We start from the raw sequence: 25,058 nt of genomic DNA, 5'->3' as shown, positions 1-25,058 counted from the left end.
CAAAATTTCAATCATTGTTGAAAAAAAATAAAAATAACTTGGTTAAATTTTGTTCAGAAGTCTCCATAGGTCCTATTATATAAAAGCTTTGAAAGAAGAATATATTCAAAGTGAGAGTTACAATCATTTATATATCATGGGTAAAGTCTTAAAATCATCCAGAAATTGTTTCCAATATTCACAATAGTTTTCACTTCAAGTTGTACGACTTTTGGCTCGAAAATTGTCAAATTCGTAAATTTTGTGTAATCTCGTACAAATCTTGTATGTTTGAGATTCGTACAACCGACAATTAATTTTCATGAAAAGAAACTTGACAATTAATTTTCATGAAAAGAAACTTGACACTCTTGTATCTCCGAGATTCTACAAACTTTAAGTTTTCAATTGTTTGCAACATTTTTTGTCACTCTCTCAACGGTAAAGAGGAAATAACACTCTTCACATTATAAAAAATTGGGACTAAAAATCTCATTTCTGGTATTGAAAGATATAATTAAAAAATCTGTTGATTCAATTATCAAACAAAACACTAGAAAATTTGGAGCTCCAATGAAATAGTTTCCTTAGACAATGTATGCACCCACACAGCATTTACTAAAAGGTTACCATAAATTTATCCACAGAATACAACCAAGTTTATTAGGTTCTAAAAATAGAAATTTTGGTGGAGTCCCAGAGGATTTTTAGTGTTTCTAAGAAAGCTTTCAAATAAGAAGACATTCAAAGTGAGAGTTAGAATCATTTATATATCATGGGCAAGGAGATATAATTGTCCATAAATTGTTTTAAACATTCATGAACGTTTTCATTTCAATTGGAACAAATTGTGATCAACAAATTGTCAAATTCGTAAATTCTATAGACTCCCCTACAACACTCGTACGTTCGTGTTTCGTATAGATTCTCATGAAATATTGATGCAAAAGAAACTTGATAATTGTACGGTTTACATACATCTCTGATACGTACGAGATTCTCTAAACTTCTTTTTTTCTTTATTTCATTGCCACAGTTTCTTTCACTTTTCCTCTACTAAAGAGGTGGTAACACTTATCAAATTTAAAAAAAAAAAAGGAACAACACATGAAATTTCCATCACCAAAAAATATTAAATAATATAGTGATTTAATAATTAAACAAAACATTTGACAATTTGGAACCACAACGAAACGTTATCCTTAGACACTATATGCTCCCACACAGTAGTAGTTGTAATGTTACGACCGATTCATCCCTTGGACATAACCATCTTTAATTACATTCTAAATACAGCAATTTCGGAGAAGTCCCTTTGATTATTAGTGTTTCTTAGAAAGTTTTCATAAAAGTACAGAATGTGAGAGTTAGAATCATTTACATATCAGGGGTAAAGAGTTATAACCGTCTAAAAGCTATTTCAAATATTCATAAATGTTTTCATTTCACGTGGAACAAACTTTGTCCAAAAAACTATCAAATTCGTAAATTTTGCTAAATCCCCTACAACACTCGTACGATCGAGTTTCGCACATACTCTCAGGAAATATTGATGCAAAAGAAACCTAAAAATCTCGTACATAGAAGATTCTCTAAACGTCTTTTTTCTAATTTCATTGCCATAATTTCTTTCGGTTTAGTTCTACTAAAGAGGAAGTAACACTACTCATGTTAAAAAAAAAGGGGACTACACATCAAATTTTCACTACCAAAAAATATTGTGATTTAATAATTTGACAATTTGGAGCCACAAAGACACGTTATCCTTAGACAATATATGCACCCACAGAAGATTTGCTAAAATGTTACTACAGACATATCCCTAGGATAAAACCAAGTTTATTACGTTCTAAATACAGAAATTTTGGAGAAGTCTTAGAGAATTTTTAGTTTTCCTCTGAAAGTTTTGAATGAAGAATATATTTAAAGTGAGAGTTACGTTTATTTATATATCATGGGTAAAGTCTTAAAACCATCTAGAAATTCTTTCCAATATTCACATTAGTTTTCATTTCAAGTCGTATGACTTTTGGCCCAAAAATTGTCTAATTCGTAAATTTAGCAAAATCTCGTACAAACCTTGTACGTTTGAGATTTGTACAACAACGATTAATATCGATGAAAAGAAAATTGACACTTTCATATGTCTTATATACAACTATTGTACGTCCGAGATTCTACAAACTTCAGTTTTTTCAATTGTTTGCCACATTTTTTGTCACCCTCTCAGCTCTAAAGAGGAAATATCACTTTTCACATTATCAGAAATTTGGACTAAAAATCTCATTTTTGGTATTAAAAATATAATTAAAAAATATAGTGATTCAATAATCAAACAAAACACCAGATAATTTGGAGCTCCAATGAAATACTTTCCTTAGACAATGTGTGCACCCACACAACATTTACTAAAAGGTTACCAGAAATTTATCCCCAAAAAACGACCACGTTTATTAGGTTCTAAAAATATAAATTTTGGTAGAGTCCCAGAGGATTTTTAGTGTTTCTAAGAAAGTTTTCAAAGGAGAAGACATTCAAAGTGTGAGATAGAATCATTTATATATCATGGGCAAGGAGTTACAACTGTCCATAAATTGTTTTAAACATTCACAATCGTTTTCATTTCAATTGGAACAAATTTTGTTCAACAAATTGTAAAATTCATAAATTCTATAGAATCCCCTACAACACTCGTACATTCGTGTTTCGTACAAATTCTCACGAAATATTGATGCAAAAGAAACTTGATAATCGTACGGTTGACATACATCTCTTGTATGTACAAGATTCTATAAACTTTTTTTGTTTTCTTAATTTCACCGCCACGGTTTCTTTTAGATTACTTCTACCAAAGAGGAGGTTGCACCTATCACATTTTTTTTAAAAAAAGGTAACTACTTATCAAATTTCCATCTCCAAAAATTATTAAAAATTATAGTGATTTAATAATTAAACAAAACATTTGACAATTTGGAACCACAACCAAACGTTATCCTTAGGCACTATATGCACCTGCACAAGAGTTGCTAAAATATTACTGCAGATTTATCCCTAGGACACAACCATGTTTAATTACGTTCTAAATACACCTATTTTAGAGAAGTCCCCTACAATTTTTAGTGCTTCTTAGAAAGTTTTCAAAGAAGTACAAAATGTGAGAGTTAGAATCATTTTTTTCTAAGGACCATTTGTCTTAAATTTTACATTGGGATAAAAAGAATTAATTAATTATTTGGCTATGAATCAATCTAATGAGAATTTCGGTTATGTCTACTTGGATTCAATGGATTCCTATACACTCTTCTTTTTTTTTCTTTTTGGGGGTAATTATACATAACCCATCTATGGTTTGGGTGAAAATCACTTTATCTATCCGTGGTTTGAAAATTGTCACTTAACCCACCTACGGTATGTTTTCGTTAATCTCCGTAACCCACCTCAAGCCTAGCTGTTACAAAAACATCTCCTAACCCCAAAACACAACATAACGCGAATCAAAACATCCAAAACTCGGAAACTTTTCAAAAGAGAGACCTGTGGTAAGATCAACGAGTTCTTCGTGGTTTGTAGTGTCTGGAGGGGGAGAAAACACAAGTTTCGCAACATAGAAGCTAGGGAAGGTATGTGTGACTACTGTTGATTTGCATTTGGGTTCTTAATGGCATTTTTATATCACGACCCACCCACGTAGTTATGGTTTGTAAAATTTTCTCAAAATTGGTGTATGTTAAATGTGCATTTTGCTATTTATATGTAGAATCACTTAGGATGTAACTAATGTACTGCTATGGTTGTTTATATAATGCGTACCCTTGAAAGAATCAAATTTATTTGTCAATGATTACACTTGTTTGTGAACTGTGGGTAGTGTGGTCCCTATGAATTTGTTGGGAATCTGGTTTTGTATGTGCTATATGTGGTCATTTGTCTGTGTGTTGTCTCTCATCACTATGTTTGGCTTGTTATCTCTTTTGGCTTGTTGTCGTTTTTTGCATGTCAGTATGTAAACACAATTTTTATCATAAAATATAGATAATTAGTCAAATTATTTTTTTAAAGTAAACATAGTTAGTCACTTTTAAAATTCCTACCTAAATTTAATACTACTTATAATATATATTTTTTTAATTTTTAATGAGATAAAAGGTGTGGTGATTATTATTTCATTTATTTTTTAAGAAATATGTGATTATTTTTATTGAGTGTATGTGATTTTTCTTTTTAAATTATAGTTTATTAATATTAGATTCTTAGTATTTTCTACTCATTAACTCACCTGACACTAAGATTAAAAAACTTCAATAGACACATGACACAAGCTTAAGTGGATAATTATGGTATAGTTTCCACATAAATTTAGACACATGGCGCAAAATTGGATTCTAATTGAATTCCAATTTGAAATTTAATCGGGTTTTCTCTCTGCTTTACCTATTATTATATATTTAGATATCGATGACTTATAAATTTGAATTTTTTTTAGTTATATGATTATGTTTTTTATGGTTTATTATATTGGGCTCATTGTTTTCTATACTAAATTAATTAATTTAACACAAAAATATAAAATTTTAGATTAAATGAGACACGTGATACAAAAATAAACTCTAATTGAAATTTAATTTTTACACTAAATTAACTTATTTGCCACAAAATTTTAAATTTAGATTAAATTAGATACATGATGCAAAATTAGACTCGAATTTCAATTTAAAAATTAATTGAATTTTTTCTCTGATTTACCCTATTATTTTATATATACATATATAGATAGTGTTTTTTTTTTTTCCTGGATGGTCACTAACGCGGAGAAGCCAGTGACCTCCAATCTGCGTTGCAAACAGTTCTGCCTATATATAGAGCCATACTCCACCTAACAAACACAGCCACATATTCAGCAAACAAAAAAAGAAAAAAGAAAAACACAGCTACATATAATTTTCGAAAATTCTCAGTGAAAATTGAAACAGCTCTGCCTTCCAAAGTGAGCTTGAAGCTCTTTATACATAAAAGCAGTAACCGAGTGCTATTTGCTGAAGCCGGCAAAGATTTCGTCGACTTTTTCTCCAAAATTCTCTGCGTACCCGTCGGAAATCTCATCAGGATTCTCAAACCGGACATAATGCTTGGTAGCTTGGCAAACATTCACGACAGCATTATAAATATAAGTCCCTCGGTTGGGTCGTACGTGCATTCCGGACTGAACTGCCACCTATCCAGTGAAGTGAAAGAAGCTCCATACCTGGTGATGGATGATCTGGAGGTGAAACTCCTGTCCTCAGTTTCTCTGTTCACGCTGTTTAACGAGTTTCATCACTTTCATGTCAAAGACGGAGATCTTGACGAGAAAGTAGTCGAGATGGGCAGGGATGAGGTATATATATATATATATATATATAAGTCAGTTCTTTCATCACTTTCTGTGTATTTGTATAATGCATTACTTCTTTTACAACTTTTGCTTTTCGTTCTTTCCTTTTATTATTCATGTAAGTGATTTATTAATGTTAAAAAATTATTAGTCTACATTACATTATAAAACAAATATGTAAAATTATAGTTATGAAAAATAGGGAAGAGCACCGCACATAAAAAATAAAGTATGAAGTTTTTCTCCTTTTTTTTGGTCTTTTATAATCTTCAAAAGAAGGAAAAGAAATAAAATTTTTGGAAATTTGAAATTGTGGTTTTCTTTCTTCCAGATAGTGGTAAAATAACTGTTTTTTCTCCTGTATCTGGTTTATTTATCACAAATTCAGGAATTGAAAACTGTATATTTCATTCATTGATTCAGGAATACAAGCAATACATATATATATACTGGTTTATACAGGTGTGAACACAAAACTAACTAACTAACAGAACTAACAAACTATTACATGTGCAAGCTACAGGCCTTAACTAACTTCCCACGTGCTAACACTTAAGTGAATACTTGAACAGACTAAAACTACAAGTCGTATGTACATCAACCTTCAACTATTTGTCAGGTTCAGCACATGTTATCAAGGATCCAATTGTCACTTAATAGTCCTTAATTCTCAAAGTATTTTATGATATATCCTAAGAAATAGTAATGAAAAATACTCCAAGAATATATGTGCATGGATTTTTTTAGGCCATGGGCGGACTTGGGTTGAAAATCAGGATTAAAAAAACTCAACCCAAATTAAATTTGATTAAATTAAGGTCGAATGTAGTCTATTTACTTTCTGTATCATAACAATATAGTTGAAAATGCAATAAATTTTCTATTTTTAAACTATTGGGCCTGCATTCCACTAGCCCATTTGTCGAAACCAACCATCCTTATCGGGCCAATAGGTTTCTTGGGCCCATCATGATGATGAACAGATCTATCTAAAAATTGCTGCTACTTACCAGTAATTGGTATAAACGACATCGCTTAAGTAAATATCTCATTAATTTTTTTTTAACGATTAATCTATCAATTAACGGCCAAACTTTATCCCCAAAAAAATAAAAAATCACGGCCAAACTTCCACTCCAAGCAATATAGAATTGTATTTTGTTAGCCTTTTGTTTTTAATAGAAATTTTTATATATTGGACCCTCTAACTTTGATTAAAATTCAATTAATTTCTCTTACTTTGCTTTCATTCAATTCAATCCTCTGATTTTAAAATTTGTTAAATTCAGTCACGCATTAGTATTAGTCAAAATTACACCATAAACTTTCAACTTTGTTTAATACAAACTTCATTGTTTTGGGGTCCTTAATGGATTAATTTTGATGAATATTAACAAAATGGATGAATTGTATATTAACTAAAAAGTTAGTTAGTATTTGTAATTGGACAAAACTTAAGTACAATACTTTAAGTGTTCTTCCTTATGTTGTTCTCTTAAGATTCAGCCATGTGGCTAATTAATTAAAAAATACACTTTCATCCCAAGAAAAAAAATTCATGCGACAGAATCATAAGATGGAAATCTAAGAACAACACCTAAGTACTGTACTAAGTCTTGTCATTTGTAATTTACCTTAAAAATTATCAAGTCTAAACTTCTTTCCCAAGCAAATATTAGATTATTTCAACTACCTGAAATATACAAAATCCAATCCACATGTCAACAAACTATTGACCTACCCCATGAAAAGTCAAAAGTTCTTAACTTTGACTCTGACCATAAATGCTTATTCCACATAATTCACAGACACGTTCACAACTCTGCAGCTATAGAAGTATACAATACGTACCCTATCACAACTCATTTCCTTTTTGTCAAATAAAAGCTAAGGCGGTTGGTCTTGTCACAACTGAAAGCTCTATTTTTTTTTAAGCTTCACTTGATTGCATGCCTTGTGTTCGATAAAAGGTATGTTTGATTCTGTGACTTTTCTCAATGAATTTTGTGGATGAAATCTTGGTTTTTATTAAAAGTTCTAACTTTTAAAGGCATTAGCTAATAAATATGCAATTGGGTATTTTCAGTTTTCACATTTAGAAGTTAGAGAGAATGTTATTTGGGACTTCATTCAGAGCTAATAAACATGCATTTGTGAGTTGAAATTTGGCTTGGATATCCTACAGATTGTATAATTTTCACAATGATTATGTGATCAAAATTGAAACCTGATCAGTTTTATTATACCGCTATTTGTATGGAAATTATGTTTCTGTTTTGGGTTTGCTTTCCTAAGTTTCTTTATGAGATGTGAGAGGAATAGCATGTGGGGTTTGTTTGAAATATAAGTAAAGAAAGAAAATTTAGCTATTTTATTTGAAATAAGAGGAATTGGGGTTTGGTGGTATGGTGTTGGTGGATATGAAAAGGGTGGTGAGTGGTGATATATGGGTAGACAATGCTGTTTTTGGCGGTGGAGCTAATGGAGATAATGGCAGTCTACAGGTGTTTGTGGTGATGGTGAGATTGACAGCATGGTATTAATTGACTCTCACATAAAGTTCTTGTTTCGGCAATTCAAAAGTGGGAGAATGTTTATGACAATCTCTATCTTCTTGTTAGATAACTAAATTCTTATATGCCTATTTGAGAAGATGGGTTTAAATGGGCAAATGTATACTTGTATACCAGATATTTTTATGACATTATCCAAACCGTGCTGAAACAAGCTCATTTGCCACCCATTTCGACAGTCATGGCTGAAGGTGATCATTGGGGTGGGGATGGTTCTATTTGTTGTGTTGGGCGGTGGTGATGTTGTTTTGTGGTGATTGTTTTTTGTTGGGGTGGTATTATTGTTTCATTGGATGTCCAATGGTGATGGTTGTGGTGGAAACTATTGATTGGTGGGATTAGTGCCATTAGTTGTGGGTGTGTTGGGGTTAAGAATATTAATGGGTGTGATGTTTGTGGATTGAGGGAAACAGTCTAAAATATGAACTCAGAATTTCTTTTCTTCAATTAAGCTAGCTCCTACTCCTCCTCCTCCTCCTTCTCCTCTGTTGTTGTTGGTCATTCGTTTGTAGTGGTCATTGTATAGTGAGAAAGCTCATCCCTGCCTTTAGACTAGAAATCCCTCTTTTACATCCCCTAGACAAATTAATAGGAAGAAAATAATTGGTCGTTATTTTTCATTAAGATATCAAACATTTTTTGTTGGCTCTCTTGTTTTATATAAATTAAACCCGGAAACATGAAAATTATCAATATCAATGCCTTTTAAGTGGTCTTTGTAATAATAGCAGTGAAAGTAAGATATCTTGCTTTTGTAATTTCCAACAATGTGAAATTTTCTCACTATGTTACCAAATGATTTTTAAAGGGCTATCTTGCTTTTCAAATGTCTGTATTTCATAATTACCTTGACTTAGCTTGTTCTGTAGTGTGCTGAGGGTTGATTAGGTGCTGTGTATCTGAACTCAGCTTGACATCTAAACCATCATATTATTGTATCAACACCCCCCCCCCCCCACAACATAAAAAATAAAAATAAAAATAAAAGAAAGAAAAACATTCTCTGTAACAAGTTCAAATAAGTTGTGTTTATATTATACTTGGATCCTACGCACATAGGAGGACACCATGATTGCATGGCAGTTCTGTGTTCTCAACTATTTTATTTTTAATGCATAGCATGTTATTTGGATTATTCTGTTAATTCTAGAATAATATATTGCTAATTGGTTTGTAAAGATTCTAAATGAAATGTGAAAGTTCAAAAACGTGTAAAAACACCTTTGAACGTTTAGACCCCCAAATTAAAATTTAATCAATTCAAGCAATATGTCAAACAACAAGTGTGCGGAAACTTAACATATGCTATCATACGAAATTGATTAAAAACTATCTAAGCCATAACAGAATAAAATCCACAGCAGATAAATAAAAGGCAAAGATAGAGAGGAAGGAAGATGCAAACACAAAGACAACACGCGATGTGTTATCGAAGAGGAAACCGAAACCCTCGGCGAAAAACCTCTCCGCCGCCCTCCAAGCGGTAATCAATCCACTAGAAAATATAGTTGGGATACAAGGACAGCAATAGACCCTCCAAGCCTAATCTACCCAGTGCACCTAAGCCCTCCAAGCTTCTTGATCCAACGAGGTTGCGCCGAACCTTTTTCTTTTCTAGCTTCCCGGATTCCGCTACTAGACCGTAGCATCAACCAATGAAGATTGGCTCCTTCCTAACTGCTTCCCAGAAATCCAAACAACTGTCTCACAGTGATGATGATGGTGAGAACCAGGTTTGGTATAATGCCTCTCAAGGATTTGACAATGGAGAGGAAGAGAGATGAGGAATTTGAAGAGATTCTAAGGTAGAGATTGTGGGTGAAACAATCTGGTTTTTCGTTAGGGTTTCTCTCTCAAAATTCTCTCTGGAAGCTCTCTTTCAATCGTGGGTAAAAGGGGTATTTATACTGGAGTGGAGAGGAATGTGAAACGTCAGAATTTTACAAAACAGGGGTGGCTCGCGGCTTGACCTCGCGGCTTGACTAAGTCGCGAGATCGAGTCGCGAGATAACCGTATGGCCAGTTGTTCTGTTTTGTCCTGTAGTGCTCCAGCTAGCAGACTGTTCATCTTCCAGCATGCTTGGCACGTGAGGTTGCTTCTTGCGGCTTGAAGCCGCGAGTCACCCGCGAGACCCAGCTGCGAGACTCTGTTTTCTTGCACACTCTTGAGCAAACTTCACTCTATCTCACTCACTACCCTTACATCAAACCCACCTAAATACAGGATTACTAAATGCTGAATTACAAGCAAATTTGGCACGGAATAAAGCCAATTAGATGGTTGAATAAATTCAACCTTACAATCTCCCCCTTTGGCTATTCCGTGACAAAACCCTAAAACAGATTCTAGACTTAACATGTGAGTTGGGAACAGTTGAACAAAACTCACTCACACCTAACTCTAGAAGCTGTGAAGCACTTGAATCATATGAACATAATACTCCTGAAACACAACAATACACCATGATCATTGTAAGCAGAAAATTATAAAATGCATATGAAACAGGCAATATGTGATCAAGCAAAGATGGAGTTATGAAACAAACCATGACTTGATCAACCAAGTGAACACCACAATGTAGTGATCACAGTGCTCATTCACACTTGGAATGAACACAAGGACATACAAGTTGACATGCACAAGGCAAGACACTTGTATGCTCAACACTCAACCAATGCATATCACACAAGGCATATGCATCTAGGAACAATCCTACAAGGGCACAAGAGTGACAGTACATAAACCAAAATGCATACCATTTAGATTAAAGTACTGATTTCAACATAGCATAAAGGCTGCATTAAGCAAGGTACATACCATAAAGCCTACAAACTATGCATAAAACATAAACCCTAAAAGCTTACACAAGCACATGGGTACAAAACACAAACATCCTGAATAACATCATCAAAATATATTAAACTTTAAACCAAGAGTATAAGTTAAGAGTTAGAAACAATACACCAAAAACATAGTGTATCAAACCCATAAAAACATTAAATAGTACCCAACAAGCATAAACCTAAAACCATAAGTTTAGAGGATAAGACTAAAAACAAAAGTATGACAAAAGTATGTGTGTATGTGTGTACTCCCCCTATCACTATGCACACTTCCCTTTGAACTTTTCTCCCCCTTACTGAAAGCTCTCCCCCTTTTTGTCACGAATAGCTAAAGGCTCTCGTCCAACTTTCGTTGAATATCATCTAGCTGATTCTCCATAGTCTCGAGACGCATTTGAACATGGTTGTTTGTGGAGTAGAGAAGTGCCACAAGCTCATCAACGCGTTTCTGAATATGCTCAAGTACACTGCCGACTCTATCAGTATGAGGAGCAGTTGGTGCTTGCGGAATATTATCCGGTGAAGCTTCAGGAACAGCACGTGATGTAGATGTGGTATGAGCAGGTGTCTCTGAGTCAGGGGCAGATGGAGTAACCGGAGAGATGTGAACACTCCTTGGTGATTTAGAGGAGTGACTTCTGCTAGCTTGAAGAGTGAGCAAGGAAATGGGACGTTGACGAGTCAACATTTTTCCATCTGCAGGAGGAATAATGCCTTCACGAAGAATAAGCTTCATGATGAGACTGCAAAATGGAATAACTCCTCGAGCTGCAGATCGACATGCGGTCTTCCTCAAGATGTAGTAGATGTGAGCACATATGTCAATGGGAGCTCCTGTAATAAGGTCACATGCGGTGCTGATGGAGGTTCCTGCACTGGATACTTCATGATCGTATCCTAGGATTTGTAAAATTTCTCCAACTTCTGGATTTCGTTCATCGTAAGAAGTCATATTCACATTCTGAGGTCTGGTGATGCTGAGAAGATCTGCGATGGAGTTTGGGGTAACACAAAACTCTGTTCCTCTCACCCAGAAAATGAGTTCAGGTCCAAGATCAGTTGCATTGGAGAAGCATTCTTTGACCAGCTCATCCATTGGATCATCAAAGTTCCCGAACAAGTTTGCCCAATCTCGATTCTCAAAGATTCGAGGGATGAAAGTGGTCCCTAAGGTATTAAACTCTACCACCCGTTCCACTATAGTGGTCGACTTGTCAAACACGTTTGAGTAGGCGTGTGAGTTAAGAGGAAGTCTGAACCTATCCTCATTGGGGTCTTGAGAAGCCTGAGATGATAGACGAGTCCTTTTGGCAACTGGTGTTGCTGGTTCGTCAGCAACAATGTCTTTACCCCTGGAAGATCGACGAGACATCTGCAAGAGAACAGGCCCACAGCAAAGAACCAAACAACAATACCACACAAGATAAATGTCAACAAGATTCAGAGAAAACAAAATTTCAATATTTAAACACAAATTGGAGACATTGCAGTCCCAACCAAACTACCAACAATACACAGGAGCACAAAATGATAGGTGCAGCAATATGGTGATAGTGCACAAAGACATAGATGGACAAAACAACTAACACTTGTCACTGAGACAGGTTATCAAGACCATGATATGCAAACAGATACAGCATTCGAACATTTAGAGCAGATAACATAAAATACTCCACCAGAGATATGAGCAAGGAAAAATATTTCCACATGAAGAACCCAATAATCCATACTAGAGTACAAGGTTGAGATACAAACACCCAAAAAAAATCCAGTAACCAATATCATTATCAGAAACAATGCTTAAGCAAGTGAAATGAGTAAGTCAAATAGACACCAAACCCATTTAACAAAAGATTTTCAGACTCAATAATAGGCAAATATCAGAACAATGAAAATCACATTTTGACCGTTCAACATGAAAACAGATGAGAACAATATCAAACAAGACCCGCCATACCCATTTCATAAGAGAGAAGTATTTCGTACACAATATCAACCCAAACAGCAGCAAGAATAACCAGGAAAAGAGAAAATGAGATTGAGAAAGCAAAAACCCTTACCTTTTCTTGATGATTTGGATAAGAAATGAAGCACCAATGAGGTTTGAAAATGGATTCACAGAGTGTTTGGAAAGGAGGAAGTTTAGAGAGAAGATGAACAGTTACAAATGTTCGAGGGAAAACTGAAAACAAGTTTTAAAACTGCTCCTGTTTCTGCCAAACACGCGAATTTCACGACTGGATTAAGTCGCCACACAGTCGCCAGCTCAAGCCGCCAAAGCACTCAAGAACAAAATTTTGAAAATTTTTCTAAGTGTTTTTCGCGACTGGAAGGTCTACCCGCGAGTAAGTCGCGAGCTGAGCCGCGAAAATCTCTGAGTGAACCTCGCGACTGGACCTTCCACTCGCGAACAAGTCGCCAAAAATGACCAGCGAAGGTGCGACTGAGGCTCGCGACTTGACATACCCGCGACTGAGCCGCCAAAACAGGGCAAAACTGGATTTTTGAAATTTTCAGATTTTTCAAACAAAATACTTTCCAAAAACACCTAAAACACTCAAAAATCTTTTTGTGCTTTAATTAACAAAGATTGAGCATGTGAAAACACATTTCATCAAGTACAATCACACAAATGAATATGGCATTTATTGAACATAAACTTGTGTGTTGTGTGTGGATATCAACAATGAGGTAGTCCTTCGTGCTTTACATTTGACTCCACTTTCAATCATAACAATTGATCTTTTTGATCTTTTGAGTCAATCACCTCTCATTGTGAGAGTGATATATAATATTTCACTTTAAGGAATAAGCCTTTGGCTTTTTGAATAAACATTTACTTCAATATAAGGTCGCTTACCCTTTTTCCTAGTCAAATACTAGAATGTGCGATAGGCTTTTGCAGCTCAATATCTCTTTTCATTTGGAGATTTACATTTGGTGAGCTCTTTTTAACAAAACAAAAATAAAGAGTGGGAAGATATATAGACACAAGTCTATGCAAGTCTCAAGATCAACAAAACCATTCACTAATCATTCATGACAAGTTTGAAGATCTATTTACAACAATCACAAAGATTTCAAGATTTTTCCCACAGAGATATAAGTGCATGAAACCAAGTAATGTTCGAAAATGCACAAAGCCATTAGCACAAAGGTACAAGGCAAAACAAGTTTTGAGACAAAAGCTCAACAAAGTCAATCAAGCTTTTTGATTTTCTAATTTTTATGTGGTTTTTGGATTTTTGACACAATAAACAAAAAGATTGATACGACAAACTTAAATATATTCACAAGTAGACAAGCAAACAATCAAACAGCAAAAATAGCAAGCAAAACAAACAAACATAGTCACAAAGCATAGGAAGTATTAATGCATGGACATGTTGTAATGCTTATGCATGAGTACCCTTATTCACCCTCACGTCACTTGCGTTTGGGGTGATTTCCTTATAGGATTGGGTACGGGAGTTAGGGCTTTCAAACCTTCGTGAGAAGCTTTCTAAGCAGTTGGTGAATGCACCAATCATCTTCATCACGTTCATCATTCCGGGATCACCATTCTGATCTCTAGATTGATCTCCAGCCCAAATTCTTCTATCATTTCTAGGTCCTCCTGACCTTTGAGGAGTTGCACTATTCTTTGCTCTCAACTTTTGGCAATTTGGTCGAGTATGCCCTTGAAGTCCGCAATAGTGGCACACATAGGTTCCTCTAGGACCTCTTTGTGGTCGAGGACGTGACTTGGCACGAGATTCAGATCTGCCTGCAAATTGGTTGCGAGGATTTAACATCCGTTGGTTCACCAAATTCTTCTTCTCCTCCACCTCGAGCTTCTCACCATTAAGGTTAGCTACAACTGGAGCTTCAGCCTTTACAAACTTCACTCCTTTACTGACATTTCCAGACGAACTACCTCCTCCGGTATATCCCAATCCGGATTTGTCTGAGAAGCTCTTTTGAGATGAGATTACATCATCTAGCTTCTTGGTGGTGACCCTCTCTACTCTAGCATTTGCTTGCACAACCTCACTCTCAAGAAATCTTACTTTTGTGTAAGCTTCGGACAACTCTCCATTCAGAGTTTCTATCTCACATTTGGCCTCCTTATATCGGATTAGGAGACTTTTGTAGTCCTCCTCAGCCTTCTTCATTTTTCTCACAGCAGCCTTGGCCACCCTTGTGTATTCCCCGGACTTCTCCAAGAGTGAGTTATACTTCTCCTGAAGATTCGCTGTGCTTCCATCTTCTTCAGCATCCGATTCTTCAATAAGTCCTAGTGATTCATCATCACTATGTTCTCCAAGGTCTCGCACAAGCAGGTTCAGCTCACCTGAAGACTCAACATGAGTAATAGTCATAAAAGCCGAATAGTTCCCCTCTCCATCACAGCTCTCTTCAGACTCTGAGTCAGACGAATCCGAGTCACTCAAGGTTGTGGCATACACTTTACCTTTCGATTTCAAATAATTCGGACATTCCTTCTTGAAGTGTCCATGCCCGTTACATTCGAAACAAGTGACACCTTGTGTAGGTTGGGATTCTTTTCCATCTTTCCTTTTGAATTCCCTTTTCTCCCTTCCAGAACTTTGGAATTTTCTTTTATCATCAAATTTGCCATTATTTTTGAATTTCAAAAACTTTTTGAAATTTTTGACAAGGTATGCAACATCTTTGTCAATCACATCTTCTCCCGATGAGTCTTGATCTTCCACCTTCTCATTAATGGTCTTTAGAGCAAGAGATTTACTCTTCCGTTGATTGGGCAGTGACATCTCATAAGTCTGCAGAGAACCAACCAGCTCTTGCACTTTGATGTCATCGAGGTCCTTGCTCTCTTCAATTGCTGTCACTTTAGCTCGAAAGCTTTCCGGCAATGATCGAAGGATCTTCCTTACAATCTTCGAGTCCTCCGTTTTCTCCCCCAAGTTGAACTTGCTGACAACCACTTCATTTAACTTCCCATAGAAAGAGTCAAAAGACTCATTCTCACTCATTTTGAGCTCCTCAAACCGAGTGGTCAGCATTTGTAACTTGGTGTCTTTCACTTTCTTCGTGCCTTCATAGGTAGTTTCCAAAATCTCCCATGCTTCTTTGGCCACGGTAATATGAGAAATCCTGTGAAATTCATCTGGAGACACACCACAGAAAATAGCATTGAGTGCTTTACTGTTAGCATTAGATGCAGCAAGTGCTGCCTTATCCCATGTGGATTTGCTGCCTCTGGTTTGGTCCAACCAATCTCACAGCATCCCAAACGGATTCATCAATAGAACACAGAAAAGCTCTCATTCGAACCTTCCAAAATGCATAATTACTACCATCAAAATATGGAGGTGCATTTAGGGATTGAGACCTATCCATCTCAAAAGGGAGTCAAGGATCACACAATGGTAATGAAACCAATATCAGTGTACCCGCTCTGATACCAATTGAAAGTTCAAAAACGTGTAAAAACACCTTTGAACGTTTAGACCCCCAAATTAAAACTTAATCAATTCAAGCAATATGTCAAACAACAAGTGTGCGGAAACTTAACATATGCTATCATACGAAATTGATTAAAAACTATCTAAGCCATAACAGAATAAAATCCACAGCAGATAAATAAAAGGCAAAGATAGAGAGGAAGGAAGATGCAAACACAAAGACAACACGCGATGTGTTATCGAAGAGGAAACCGAAGCCCTCGGCGAAAAACCTCTCCGCCGCCCTCCAAGCGGTAATCAATCCACTAGAAAATATAGTTGGGATACAAGGACAGCAATAGACCCTTCAAGCCTAATCTACCCAGTGCACCTAAGCCTCCAAGCTTCTTGCTCCAACGAGGTTGCGCCGAACCTTTTTTCTTTTCTAGCTTCCCGGATTCCGCTACTAGACCGTAGCATCAACCATGAAGATTGGCTTCCTTCCTAACTGCTATCTCCAGAAATCCAAACAACTGTCTTCACAGTGTGATGATGGTGAGAACCAGGTTTGGTATAATGCCTCTCAAGGATTTGACAATGGAGAGGAAGAGAGATGAGGAATTTGAAGAGATTCTAAGGTAGAGATTGTGGGTGAAACAATCTGGTTTTTCGTTAGGGTTTCTCTCTCAAAATTCTCTCTGGAAGCTCTCTTTCAATCGTGGGTAAAAGGGGTATTTATACTGGAGTGGAGAGGAATGTGAAACGTCAGAATTTTACAAAACAGGGGTGGCTCGCGGCTTGACCTCGCGGCTTGACTAAGTCGCGAGATCGAGTCGCGAGATAACCGTATGGCCAGTTGTCCTGTTTTGTCCTGTAGTGCTCCAGCTAGCAGACTGTTCATCTTCCAGCATGCTTGGCACGTGAGGTTGCTTCTGGCGGCTTGAAGCCGCGAGTCACCCGCGAGACCCAGCCGCGAGACTCTGTTTTCTTGCACACTCTTGAGCAAACTTCACTCTATCTCACTCACTACCCTTACATCAAACCCACCTAAATACAGGGTTACTAAATGCTGAATTACAAGCAAATTTGGCACGGAATAAAGCCAATTAGATGGTTGAATAAATTCAACCTTACAAAATGAATAAAAAGGAATTGAGTGTATTGACCTGACTATGATGTACTTCAAAGTGATGGATGGTTATTAAGCAAAGCTGCTAGTTTCATCTCATCAAAGTTGTTTGATTAGATTTGTGTTTATATGGAGTAACTTATTATCAGCTAACTGAGGATGGAAGCACAGAAAAATCAACCTGAAAAGCAGCCATCACCTGCTGCTGCAGTCATCCCTTCATGTCACACAAAGAAGAATGACGATGCCGCTTTCTTGGAGGATTTGAAGGACCACATTGATGAGTTCATCCATGCATCTATGGATGAACACAAAAATTGCTTCCAGAAGACCCTGAAGAAGGTTGAATCACTCTTTCAACTTGATGCTACTTATTCCATTCCCCAAATTTGTTTCTTCATTGCTTTTCCTGTTTGTACTTGTACTAATTGTTTAGTTCATATACAATTTCAGATGTTTGGAATGTCAAAGATTGTTGCAGAAAGGAGTTCTGAAACTAAGGAGGTTGAAAGCTCTCTGCCCCTCCAAACAACAGTGTCGGACTAGAATGCCTCCCCTCCTTTGCTGACAACATGATATTTTAGGACCATGATTTTCTGCAAAGATAATAATATTATAAAGACAAAGTTTAGTTACAAAATTGGTTGTAGCCTAAACCTACAATCTTACTTAATATCATTAACATTACTATATATTTCGAAAATCTAACCATTGGATTGCATGTTCTTTACACTCTTAATACACATGTCAAATTTTATATCAATCAGATATTATTTACTATATAACCTATAAGATTATATTTTATGTATAATTTTAAATTACAAAAACTTGAAATTTAAATAATTTATTGATGACATAGCTATTGATCTTTAATTTTATGGAAATTTTTGCAAGTATGAAGGTTATAAGAAGAAAATGTAATCCAATGGTTGATTTATAAAAATTCACCTCTAATAAAAAGACATTAAATAAAGGTGTAGCTAAACTTGTTGGAAGTTAAAGTCTTATATTCTTACTTAGATGGTATATATGAGTACATATGACTGTCTCAAATTAGATTTCAGATTAAGAAAATTCATTGTTCATTTGGCTTCTTTCATGCGTGCTTTGCAGTTTTGCTGCTATGGTCCCTTTTCAGTAATAAGCTAATAGTGTTTGAATCTTATGGGAGATAAGTTTCTGGTTGAGGTAATTTATCGCTGTGGTCAATTTCATTGCCCAATCTTTTGGAATTCAGATTACTTGCTAGGTCTTGCATTGCCTAATATCAGTTATATAGTAGTTATTCCTGGATATATCTGATAAAGATTAATTAAGCATTCGGGTATTAGTAGTAGTAATAGGATTATTGAAAACTTTTTTTTTTTCATACATCCGATATATGCGGATTTATCTAATCTAATCTAATCTAATCTAATTTAATACTACATATAATAGCAGAAGCCTTTAAGGAAATGCTGCCACGTTAAGAAAAAAGACTATCTAAAATTTTGACACGTATGACTTAAAAAAGTGATACATTATATTGGTTGGTTTTGCTACAACAACGTTTAAAAGCCTCTCATTAAGTAAAAAAAAAAAAATAACCGGTTAAACTTAAATGTACCACGATAGAGACAGAGAGAGGCGATGAGTACACGGAGAAAGAAGCAGAGGGATAGAGTTCGTAAGAGGGATAATCGTTTCGGTACAAATCAAAAGAAAAAAGACTGGGATAGAGAGAGGGAGTTCACTAAGAGAGACAGAGTTTGTACGGTGTTAAGAGAGAAATATCTAAGTTCCACCGTTATGGTCAGTTTTTCCGCCGCCATCCGTTCCCTCGCCAGACTCAGAACACCGAAACCGCAGTCACACACAGGAATTGAGATTGAGGAAGAGAAATTTAAGTTTCATTAACTCCGTCGATCTGGCCATTTACCTGCCATCATCAGATCGCCGAAACTACCACCGGTAATTTTTTTCCCCTTTCTTATATCTGGGTATGAAATATGACTTAGTTTTTGGGTATTTTGGTTGGGTAGGTATAGATTTAGATATTTGCTTTGATGTTTTGGGATTTTCTGTTATGGTTTGTAGATTTCAGAATAGCGTTGTTAATTTTCCTATTTCAGATTCTCTCTCTGTTGTGTAATTTACCATTTTCTGCCATCTTCAATTCGGCCCACTTTATTACTGTATGCATGTTCCGTTCCTAACCAACAGACAGAGGAAAAAAGAAAATCCAAAAGCGCAAACCAATTTTGCCTCTTCAGAAATTGAACAGACCTCTTCTCTTTAATCAACAACCAATAGCATCTCTTACAATCTAACCCATCTTAGCTTAGAATAGAAAAAAAGAGAGAGAGGTTATTATGCATTCTAGAACAGCCGCTAAAGACAGAGAAATCTCAGGGTCAGCGAGTTTTTTTGGTCCAGCATAAAGAGAGAGAGAAATCTGAAGGACACTGCCACTGTCAGGCCAGCCTCCTGCACCGTAAGACTAAAAAATTTCAATGATGGGGGGTTATGCAACAATGAAATGGGCCACAATAGCTTTTATTGGTAAGCTAATATAATCTTGGAATCCTACAATATATGTTTCGTTGCTTGCTGCTGTGTCTATGGTGTTACTAAATGGGAGCTGATATGAATTTTTGGGTTTCTTTGAATGCAGATGAAAATTTGCATTGTTCTATATATGTTATTTTGATATTCTATATATTTGTTTTTATTGCATTCCACATGTTCAATGAAATCCCTTTTAGACTTAATTAGTGATGATTGGATTCAATTTTTGCCGCCCTCATACCATGATAAATCTAAATGATTTATTCATTTATGAACAATGAATTTGAACTAAAAATTTCAAGGATGAAGTCTAGAAGATATCAACATGGTGGAAAAAATGAATTATGAAACAAATGTGAGGCAATTGGTAGTATTACATAGCATGTACATATTTTTTTTCATGGCTATGCAATTGATTGGGAGGCTCTTAAACACTACCCCACAGCCCCACTACCAAATACACATCTATATCCTGGAATCCATGGGCCCTAACTTTGATAATGACCCATGTAAAATTTGGATGACAAAGAAAAGAATTTGAGTGAATGGAATTATTGAAATTTAAACTTTAGCACAAAATCAGAGTAAAAGAATGCTATTAGTCTTATTTTATTGATTCCTTCTTGATTAGAAGCAAATGTAGAAGCCACAGAAACAGTTTCATTCTTGGTCTACACCATTGAGAGATCAGCAAAATCTTAAGCAACTTGGAGTCAACAAGCCTACAGCTCTTGCTTTTATGCTCTTTGCTTTCATGTGTAAGTTTCAAGTTCTGCTTTTTTTGCTATCTAGGTTTTTTTAGTAGATTTGGTTTAGCTTTAGCTTAATTGCCTGTTTGGTTTTATTTGTATAATTGTATAGGTATGTGTTAATGAAGATTTTTTATTTTATTTTATTCTTTATAAGTTATTGAGTTTATAAAATCTGAAAAAACAGAGCTTAGGAAAACAAAAAGAGAAAGCTATTTATTCAAAAAAATTCTCTTAGTATTGGGTGTTCGCATTTGGACCCACAATAAGTATATTAGCCAGTCAGTTGACCAAATGGCCAAATCACTAACACACTAGCACTAGACTAGGTGTAGAATAGCAATCTGTGAATAATGCTACAACATAGCAACAAAGAACCACAATGATCGACTAGCAGTGTGGTTTTAGAATCAATTCCCGTCTTATGAACTGATAAATGTCTTATGGACTTGCATATTACTGCTGTCATGAATTTTTATGTTACCAAATGTGGTCTAAATTTGCTGAATTTTATGATTAGTTACAATTGTTTTCTTATTAGCTTGCTATACTTTTTGCACAAATTCTTTTATTTATGGATATGCTTATTTACCTATGTTGATTTCAAGGGAGGGTGGCATTGACAAATTATTACTTTCTAATTGGAAGAGTTAAGAGTTCCAATATGGTCAGTATATTTTGTTTTAGTATGTCTAATCTTTTTAGAATATTTGAAAATGAACCAAATGCTAAAATCTTAAATTGGGTTTCATGACTTAGTTTTGGGTATTTTGGTTGGGTTTTAGTTTTTTGGGTTAGATTTGTATTTTGGTTTGGGTTTCTATATCAAAGCCAGAATTTTTTCCTTTCCTTCGATTTGAATATAACTAAGATTTATGACTTAGTTTTGGGTATTTTGGTTCGGTTTTAGGTTTTTGGGATAGATTTGTGTTTTGGGTTTCTGTATCAAAGCTTTGTCTTTTTAGTTTATATTCTCTATTTGTCTTTTAACGTCGTGAATGATTTCAGGAATATAGCACTAACGCAGAAGATTAACCTCAAGTCGAACTGTGGACCTGTCAAGGTAAAAAAGAACCTTTGTTTGGGTTTTTTAATGCTATAGTTAATTATTTATTTATTTTTTTTAAGAATTCCGTAAGAAACTTTTATTGAAAAAAACACATAAGCTCCGGCACCTTCAAGAAAGAATAGCAACAAAAGCCTCCAAAACAAATGTATTTACAAAAACTTAACAATACTACTAACCCATCTAACAAATTATGTGCCTAGAATTTGGTGATAATTTGTTAATCCAGTTACAGATTTTAATAAATACAAATTGATCCCTCCAATCTCGGATTGAAGCCTGATACATAATCTCTTCATGCTATAAAATAAGTTGTCGTGTATCACCTGCGATTTTTTTATTTATTTATTTTTATACTGTTTGTTCAATAATGTGTATGTGTTTTTCTTTCTACTATGCATTTTAAATTTTATACTTATGTGGGAAAGGGTCAAAAAGAAAGAAAGAAAAATTTAGGAATAGGGAGGACATGGTATGTGTAGAGTGTCTCAGGTGAATTTGGAGAACTATGTTGAATCATTCATACATTAAGAAGTTTCTTCCTGCCTAAAATTTTATTTAAAAAAAAAAAATTATGAAATTGATGTAGAAATAATAGTCTATCTGAAGTGAAGGAAATGTCTATAGTTAGTGAAAAGAAGGAATTTTAGCACCAATCATGTTCTCTAATGTATAAGTCTAACTAATTGATGTGTTTAAATTTGTTCAAAATGAGATTTTAGATGCAATTCCTCCAGCATGTATGTGCTTCAACTTTGGACAGATTTTGTAAAAATTTCTAAAGAACTATTTGAATTACAACTTATCAAAAAAATAAAACTGCTTGAATTACAAGAATTATGTGCTTTTAATTATTAATAAAAATTTGATTGACACTATAGTGCTTATGACCATTACACACTTGAAACTTCCATGGTGGAAATTTGGTGGCTGGGATTGTAAGATGCATTCTTAGAATTCGGACTACAAAAGATGCAAAGTGTAACTTGGAAGGGGAAAAAATATGTATTTATTTATTTTTTCCAATTTTCTTTAGGTTCTTTTGTTCTTTTATGGCTTTTAGAGATTTAATTTAGATGCTGTTTGTGTATTAAAAGTTGCAATCATTAACTATGTTCGATGCATTTTTATCTATTTAAGAATAGAACATCAATCTTAGGCATCTACCTTCCAATTTGGATTTTCCTAGCAGAGGTGTAAGTGATTCTGTTGCTTAGTGCTAAGTGTTAGCTATAAAAGATCTTATACTACTTTTAAGTACATCTGAATTCCTTTGAACTATCAGCTATGCTTTCTCTTATCAATTAGTTACTCTATCAAAGTCATTTAGATTCAAACCATCAAATTTAGAGAATTTAAGGTGGTTTTTTTTTTCTTTTCTTTTCCATAAAGGTTTGATTTTGGTTTTTCCACATTTAAATTTTTCTTCTTAAAGTGTTTATACTAATAGAAATTAAAATATTGTTTCTTTGTATCTATATGTTGGAATTTTACCTTTTAATATTATTGAATATGCTCTCCTTAGTTTTCGTGATTGTTATAGATCAATAGAAATAGTTTGAATGGATTATGAATATATGTTCACTTCTACTATTGAAAGAATTTTTTGGAACATGGGGCTCAAAAGGTTGTATTAGTTTCTATCTTTTCAAAGGTTATGTTTAAATAGGTCTTCATTATGCTATTTCCTCGAGTAGGACAACAATCACCTTTTACCACACCAAAGAATCCAGTTTGTTCCTATTGTGTATACCTTTGGAGTTGGCATGTTCAAGATGGACTACATTTGTGGGGGTTCATATGTGCTATAAGTTTTTGCAGGTGAATGGTGATGTTTCAATTCATCCGAGTGAAATAGAGCTGGCACTTCAGTGCATCATGGCTAGAATATGGCTAATCTAACTAAATTGTTTTTTGGTTAAAGAGATCTTAGACTTAATTTTCTGCTATTGGGGAATTTTGAACTTTTGGCATTGTTATTGAACCTAACTCTATATTACACAATTGTCATTTTTGTTTTTTTTGAAGTGATTGACATTAACAAGCCTTTATTAAAAATATTAACTATTGTACATCATGTTGAGTGCCTTAAATATTGTTAGAAGCTTTTGGAACTTCAGAAAAAGATGGGAACATGTTTATAGGCTTTAATATTTTCACCCAATATACGGTCAAGAGTGTAAAAATTATACTTACAAGTAGAACAAATGATGGATGTACTGCATTACCCAAATGAATTTCAATGAATTTTATTGTATTGTTATGTTAAATTGATGGTATTTTAAATATGTTAAATGTTCCCGCACATTGTGCGGGTTAAATGCTAGTTTGTATAATGTATGGGCTCTATTGTAGTATCTCATGCATCATATATATGCATATTTCTTTTTATAAAATGTGGTATCCATAAGGAAAATAAATATATCATATACATGAAATAATTATTGATTAGATCGAGGAAACCTCCTAATTATAACTCTAAAGGTTTAATGAAATATAAAATCTAAGATAACTTGATTTTTGATCTCTTACATTTGGGGTTTGTTGGACTTTGATTTAGTAAATTTAAAAAAGGGAACAAATTTGTTCCCTTTTTTTTTTTGTCCATTTATTGTTTACATGGCTATATGTTGTTGATGCAACCTTTTTAGCTAATGTCGGCGTTGCTAAATTACAAACTTAACATATGGGTTAGTTAAATTTTGGTTCTTTAAAATTTAAATATTGTATTGGTTTGAATTTCGTCTTTTACACATGGGATCATTTCATTTTGGTCCCTTAAATATAAGGTGCTCAACATTTTATTAGTGTTAGATAATTAAGCAACATATTAATGAAAAATAAACAAAAGGACTATATTGTTACATTTTAAAATTTAAGAGACTAAAATCATTCAAGATCTAAGGAATCAAAAATATAATTTATATGATTCTAAAAAAAAAAAAATTTATATTAAATTCCATATTCGTTATGGCTTGGTTTACATATCTTTGATATTAAGTCTTCTTTTTCCTTGGTACTACATTCTCACTTCAAGGCAAAATTGCTATGAAGCTTGACGCAATTGAAAGGGCCTTGGTTAGATAAATAGTTCAATAGGCTTAAGTCAACTCTTTTTGGGTTGATTATGATTAGCCCGAGTTGAATCTGAGTTACAAAAATAGGATTGTGGTTGTTAGTTCCACTTATGGTGTGTTAGTTCCACTTATGATTGTGGTTGTGATTTAAGAGACTAAAATCATTCAAAATCTAAGGAATCAAAAATATAATTTATATGATTCTCAAAAAAAAAAATTATATTAAATTCCATAAATCAAAAATATAATTTATATGATTCTCAAAAAAAAAAAATATATAATTTATATTAAATTCCATATTCGTTATGGCTTGGT

General features: G+C 34.4%; 1 protein-coding gene and 1 long non-coding RNA gene across 5 annotated transcripts; both read left to right on the top strand.

The window, feature by feature from the left end:
• Window positions 1-7,124: 7,124 nt before the first annotated feature.
• LOC115965814 lies at window positions 7,125-18,060 on the top strand. 2 transcript variants are annotated; one of them, XM_031085111.1, is made up of 4 exons: window positions 7,125-7,320; window positions 7,437-7,503; window positions 17,454-17,646; window positions 17,758-18,060. In XM_031085111.1, the coding sequence occupies exons 3-4, from the start codon at window positions 17,464-17,466 to the stop codon at window positions 17,848-17,850; spliced, it is 276 nt and encodes a 91-aa protein (XP_030940971.1). In that variant the 5' UTR covers window positions 7,125-7,320; window positions 7,437-7,503; window positions 17,454-17,463; the 3' UTR covers window positions 17,851-18,060. The 2 variants fall into 2 exon arrangements, with proteins under 2 accessions (XP_030940971.1, XP_030940970.1); XM_031085110.1 differs by lacking the exon at window positions 7,437-7,503 and having other exon boundaries at window positions 7,126-7,320.
• Window positions 18,061-18,905: 845 nt separating this feature from the next.
• Window positions 18,906-23,741, top strand: LOC115965542. 3 transcript variants are annotated; one of them, XR_004086101.1, is made up of 4 exons: window positions 18,906-19,845; window positions 20,486-20,609; window positions 21,209-21,663; window positions 23,488-23,741. It is a non-coding gene; the product is annotated as an uncharacterized LOC115965542 (long non-coding RNA). The 3 variants fall into 3 exon arrangements; XR_004086099.1 differs by having other exon boundaries at window positions 18,907-19,845; window positions 21,609-21,663; XR_004086100.1 differs by having other exon boundaries at window positions 18,907-19,845; window positions 20,483-20,609; window positions 21,609-21,663.
• Window positions 23,742-25,058: the final 1,317 nt, after the last annotated feature.

This window comes from Quercus lobata, chromosome 10, assembly GCF_001633185.2.
Source record: "Quercus lobata isolate SW786 chromosome 10, ValleyOak3.0 Primary Assembly, whole genome shotgun sequence".
Taxonomy (NCBI): domain Eukaryota; kingdom Viridiplantae; phylum Streptophyta; class Magnoliopsida; order Fagales; family Fagaceae; genus Quercus; species Quercus lobata.
Note: the sequence above shows the minus strand (reverse complement) of the source record. Positions and strands in the feature narration are given on the sequence as shown.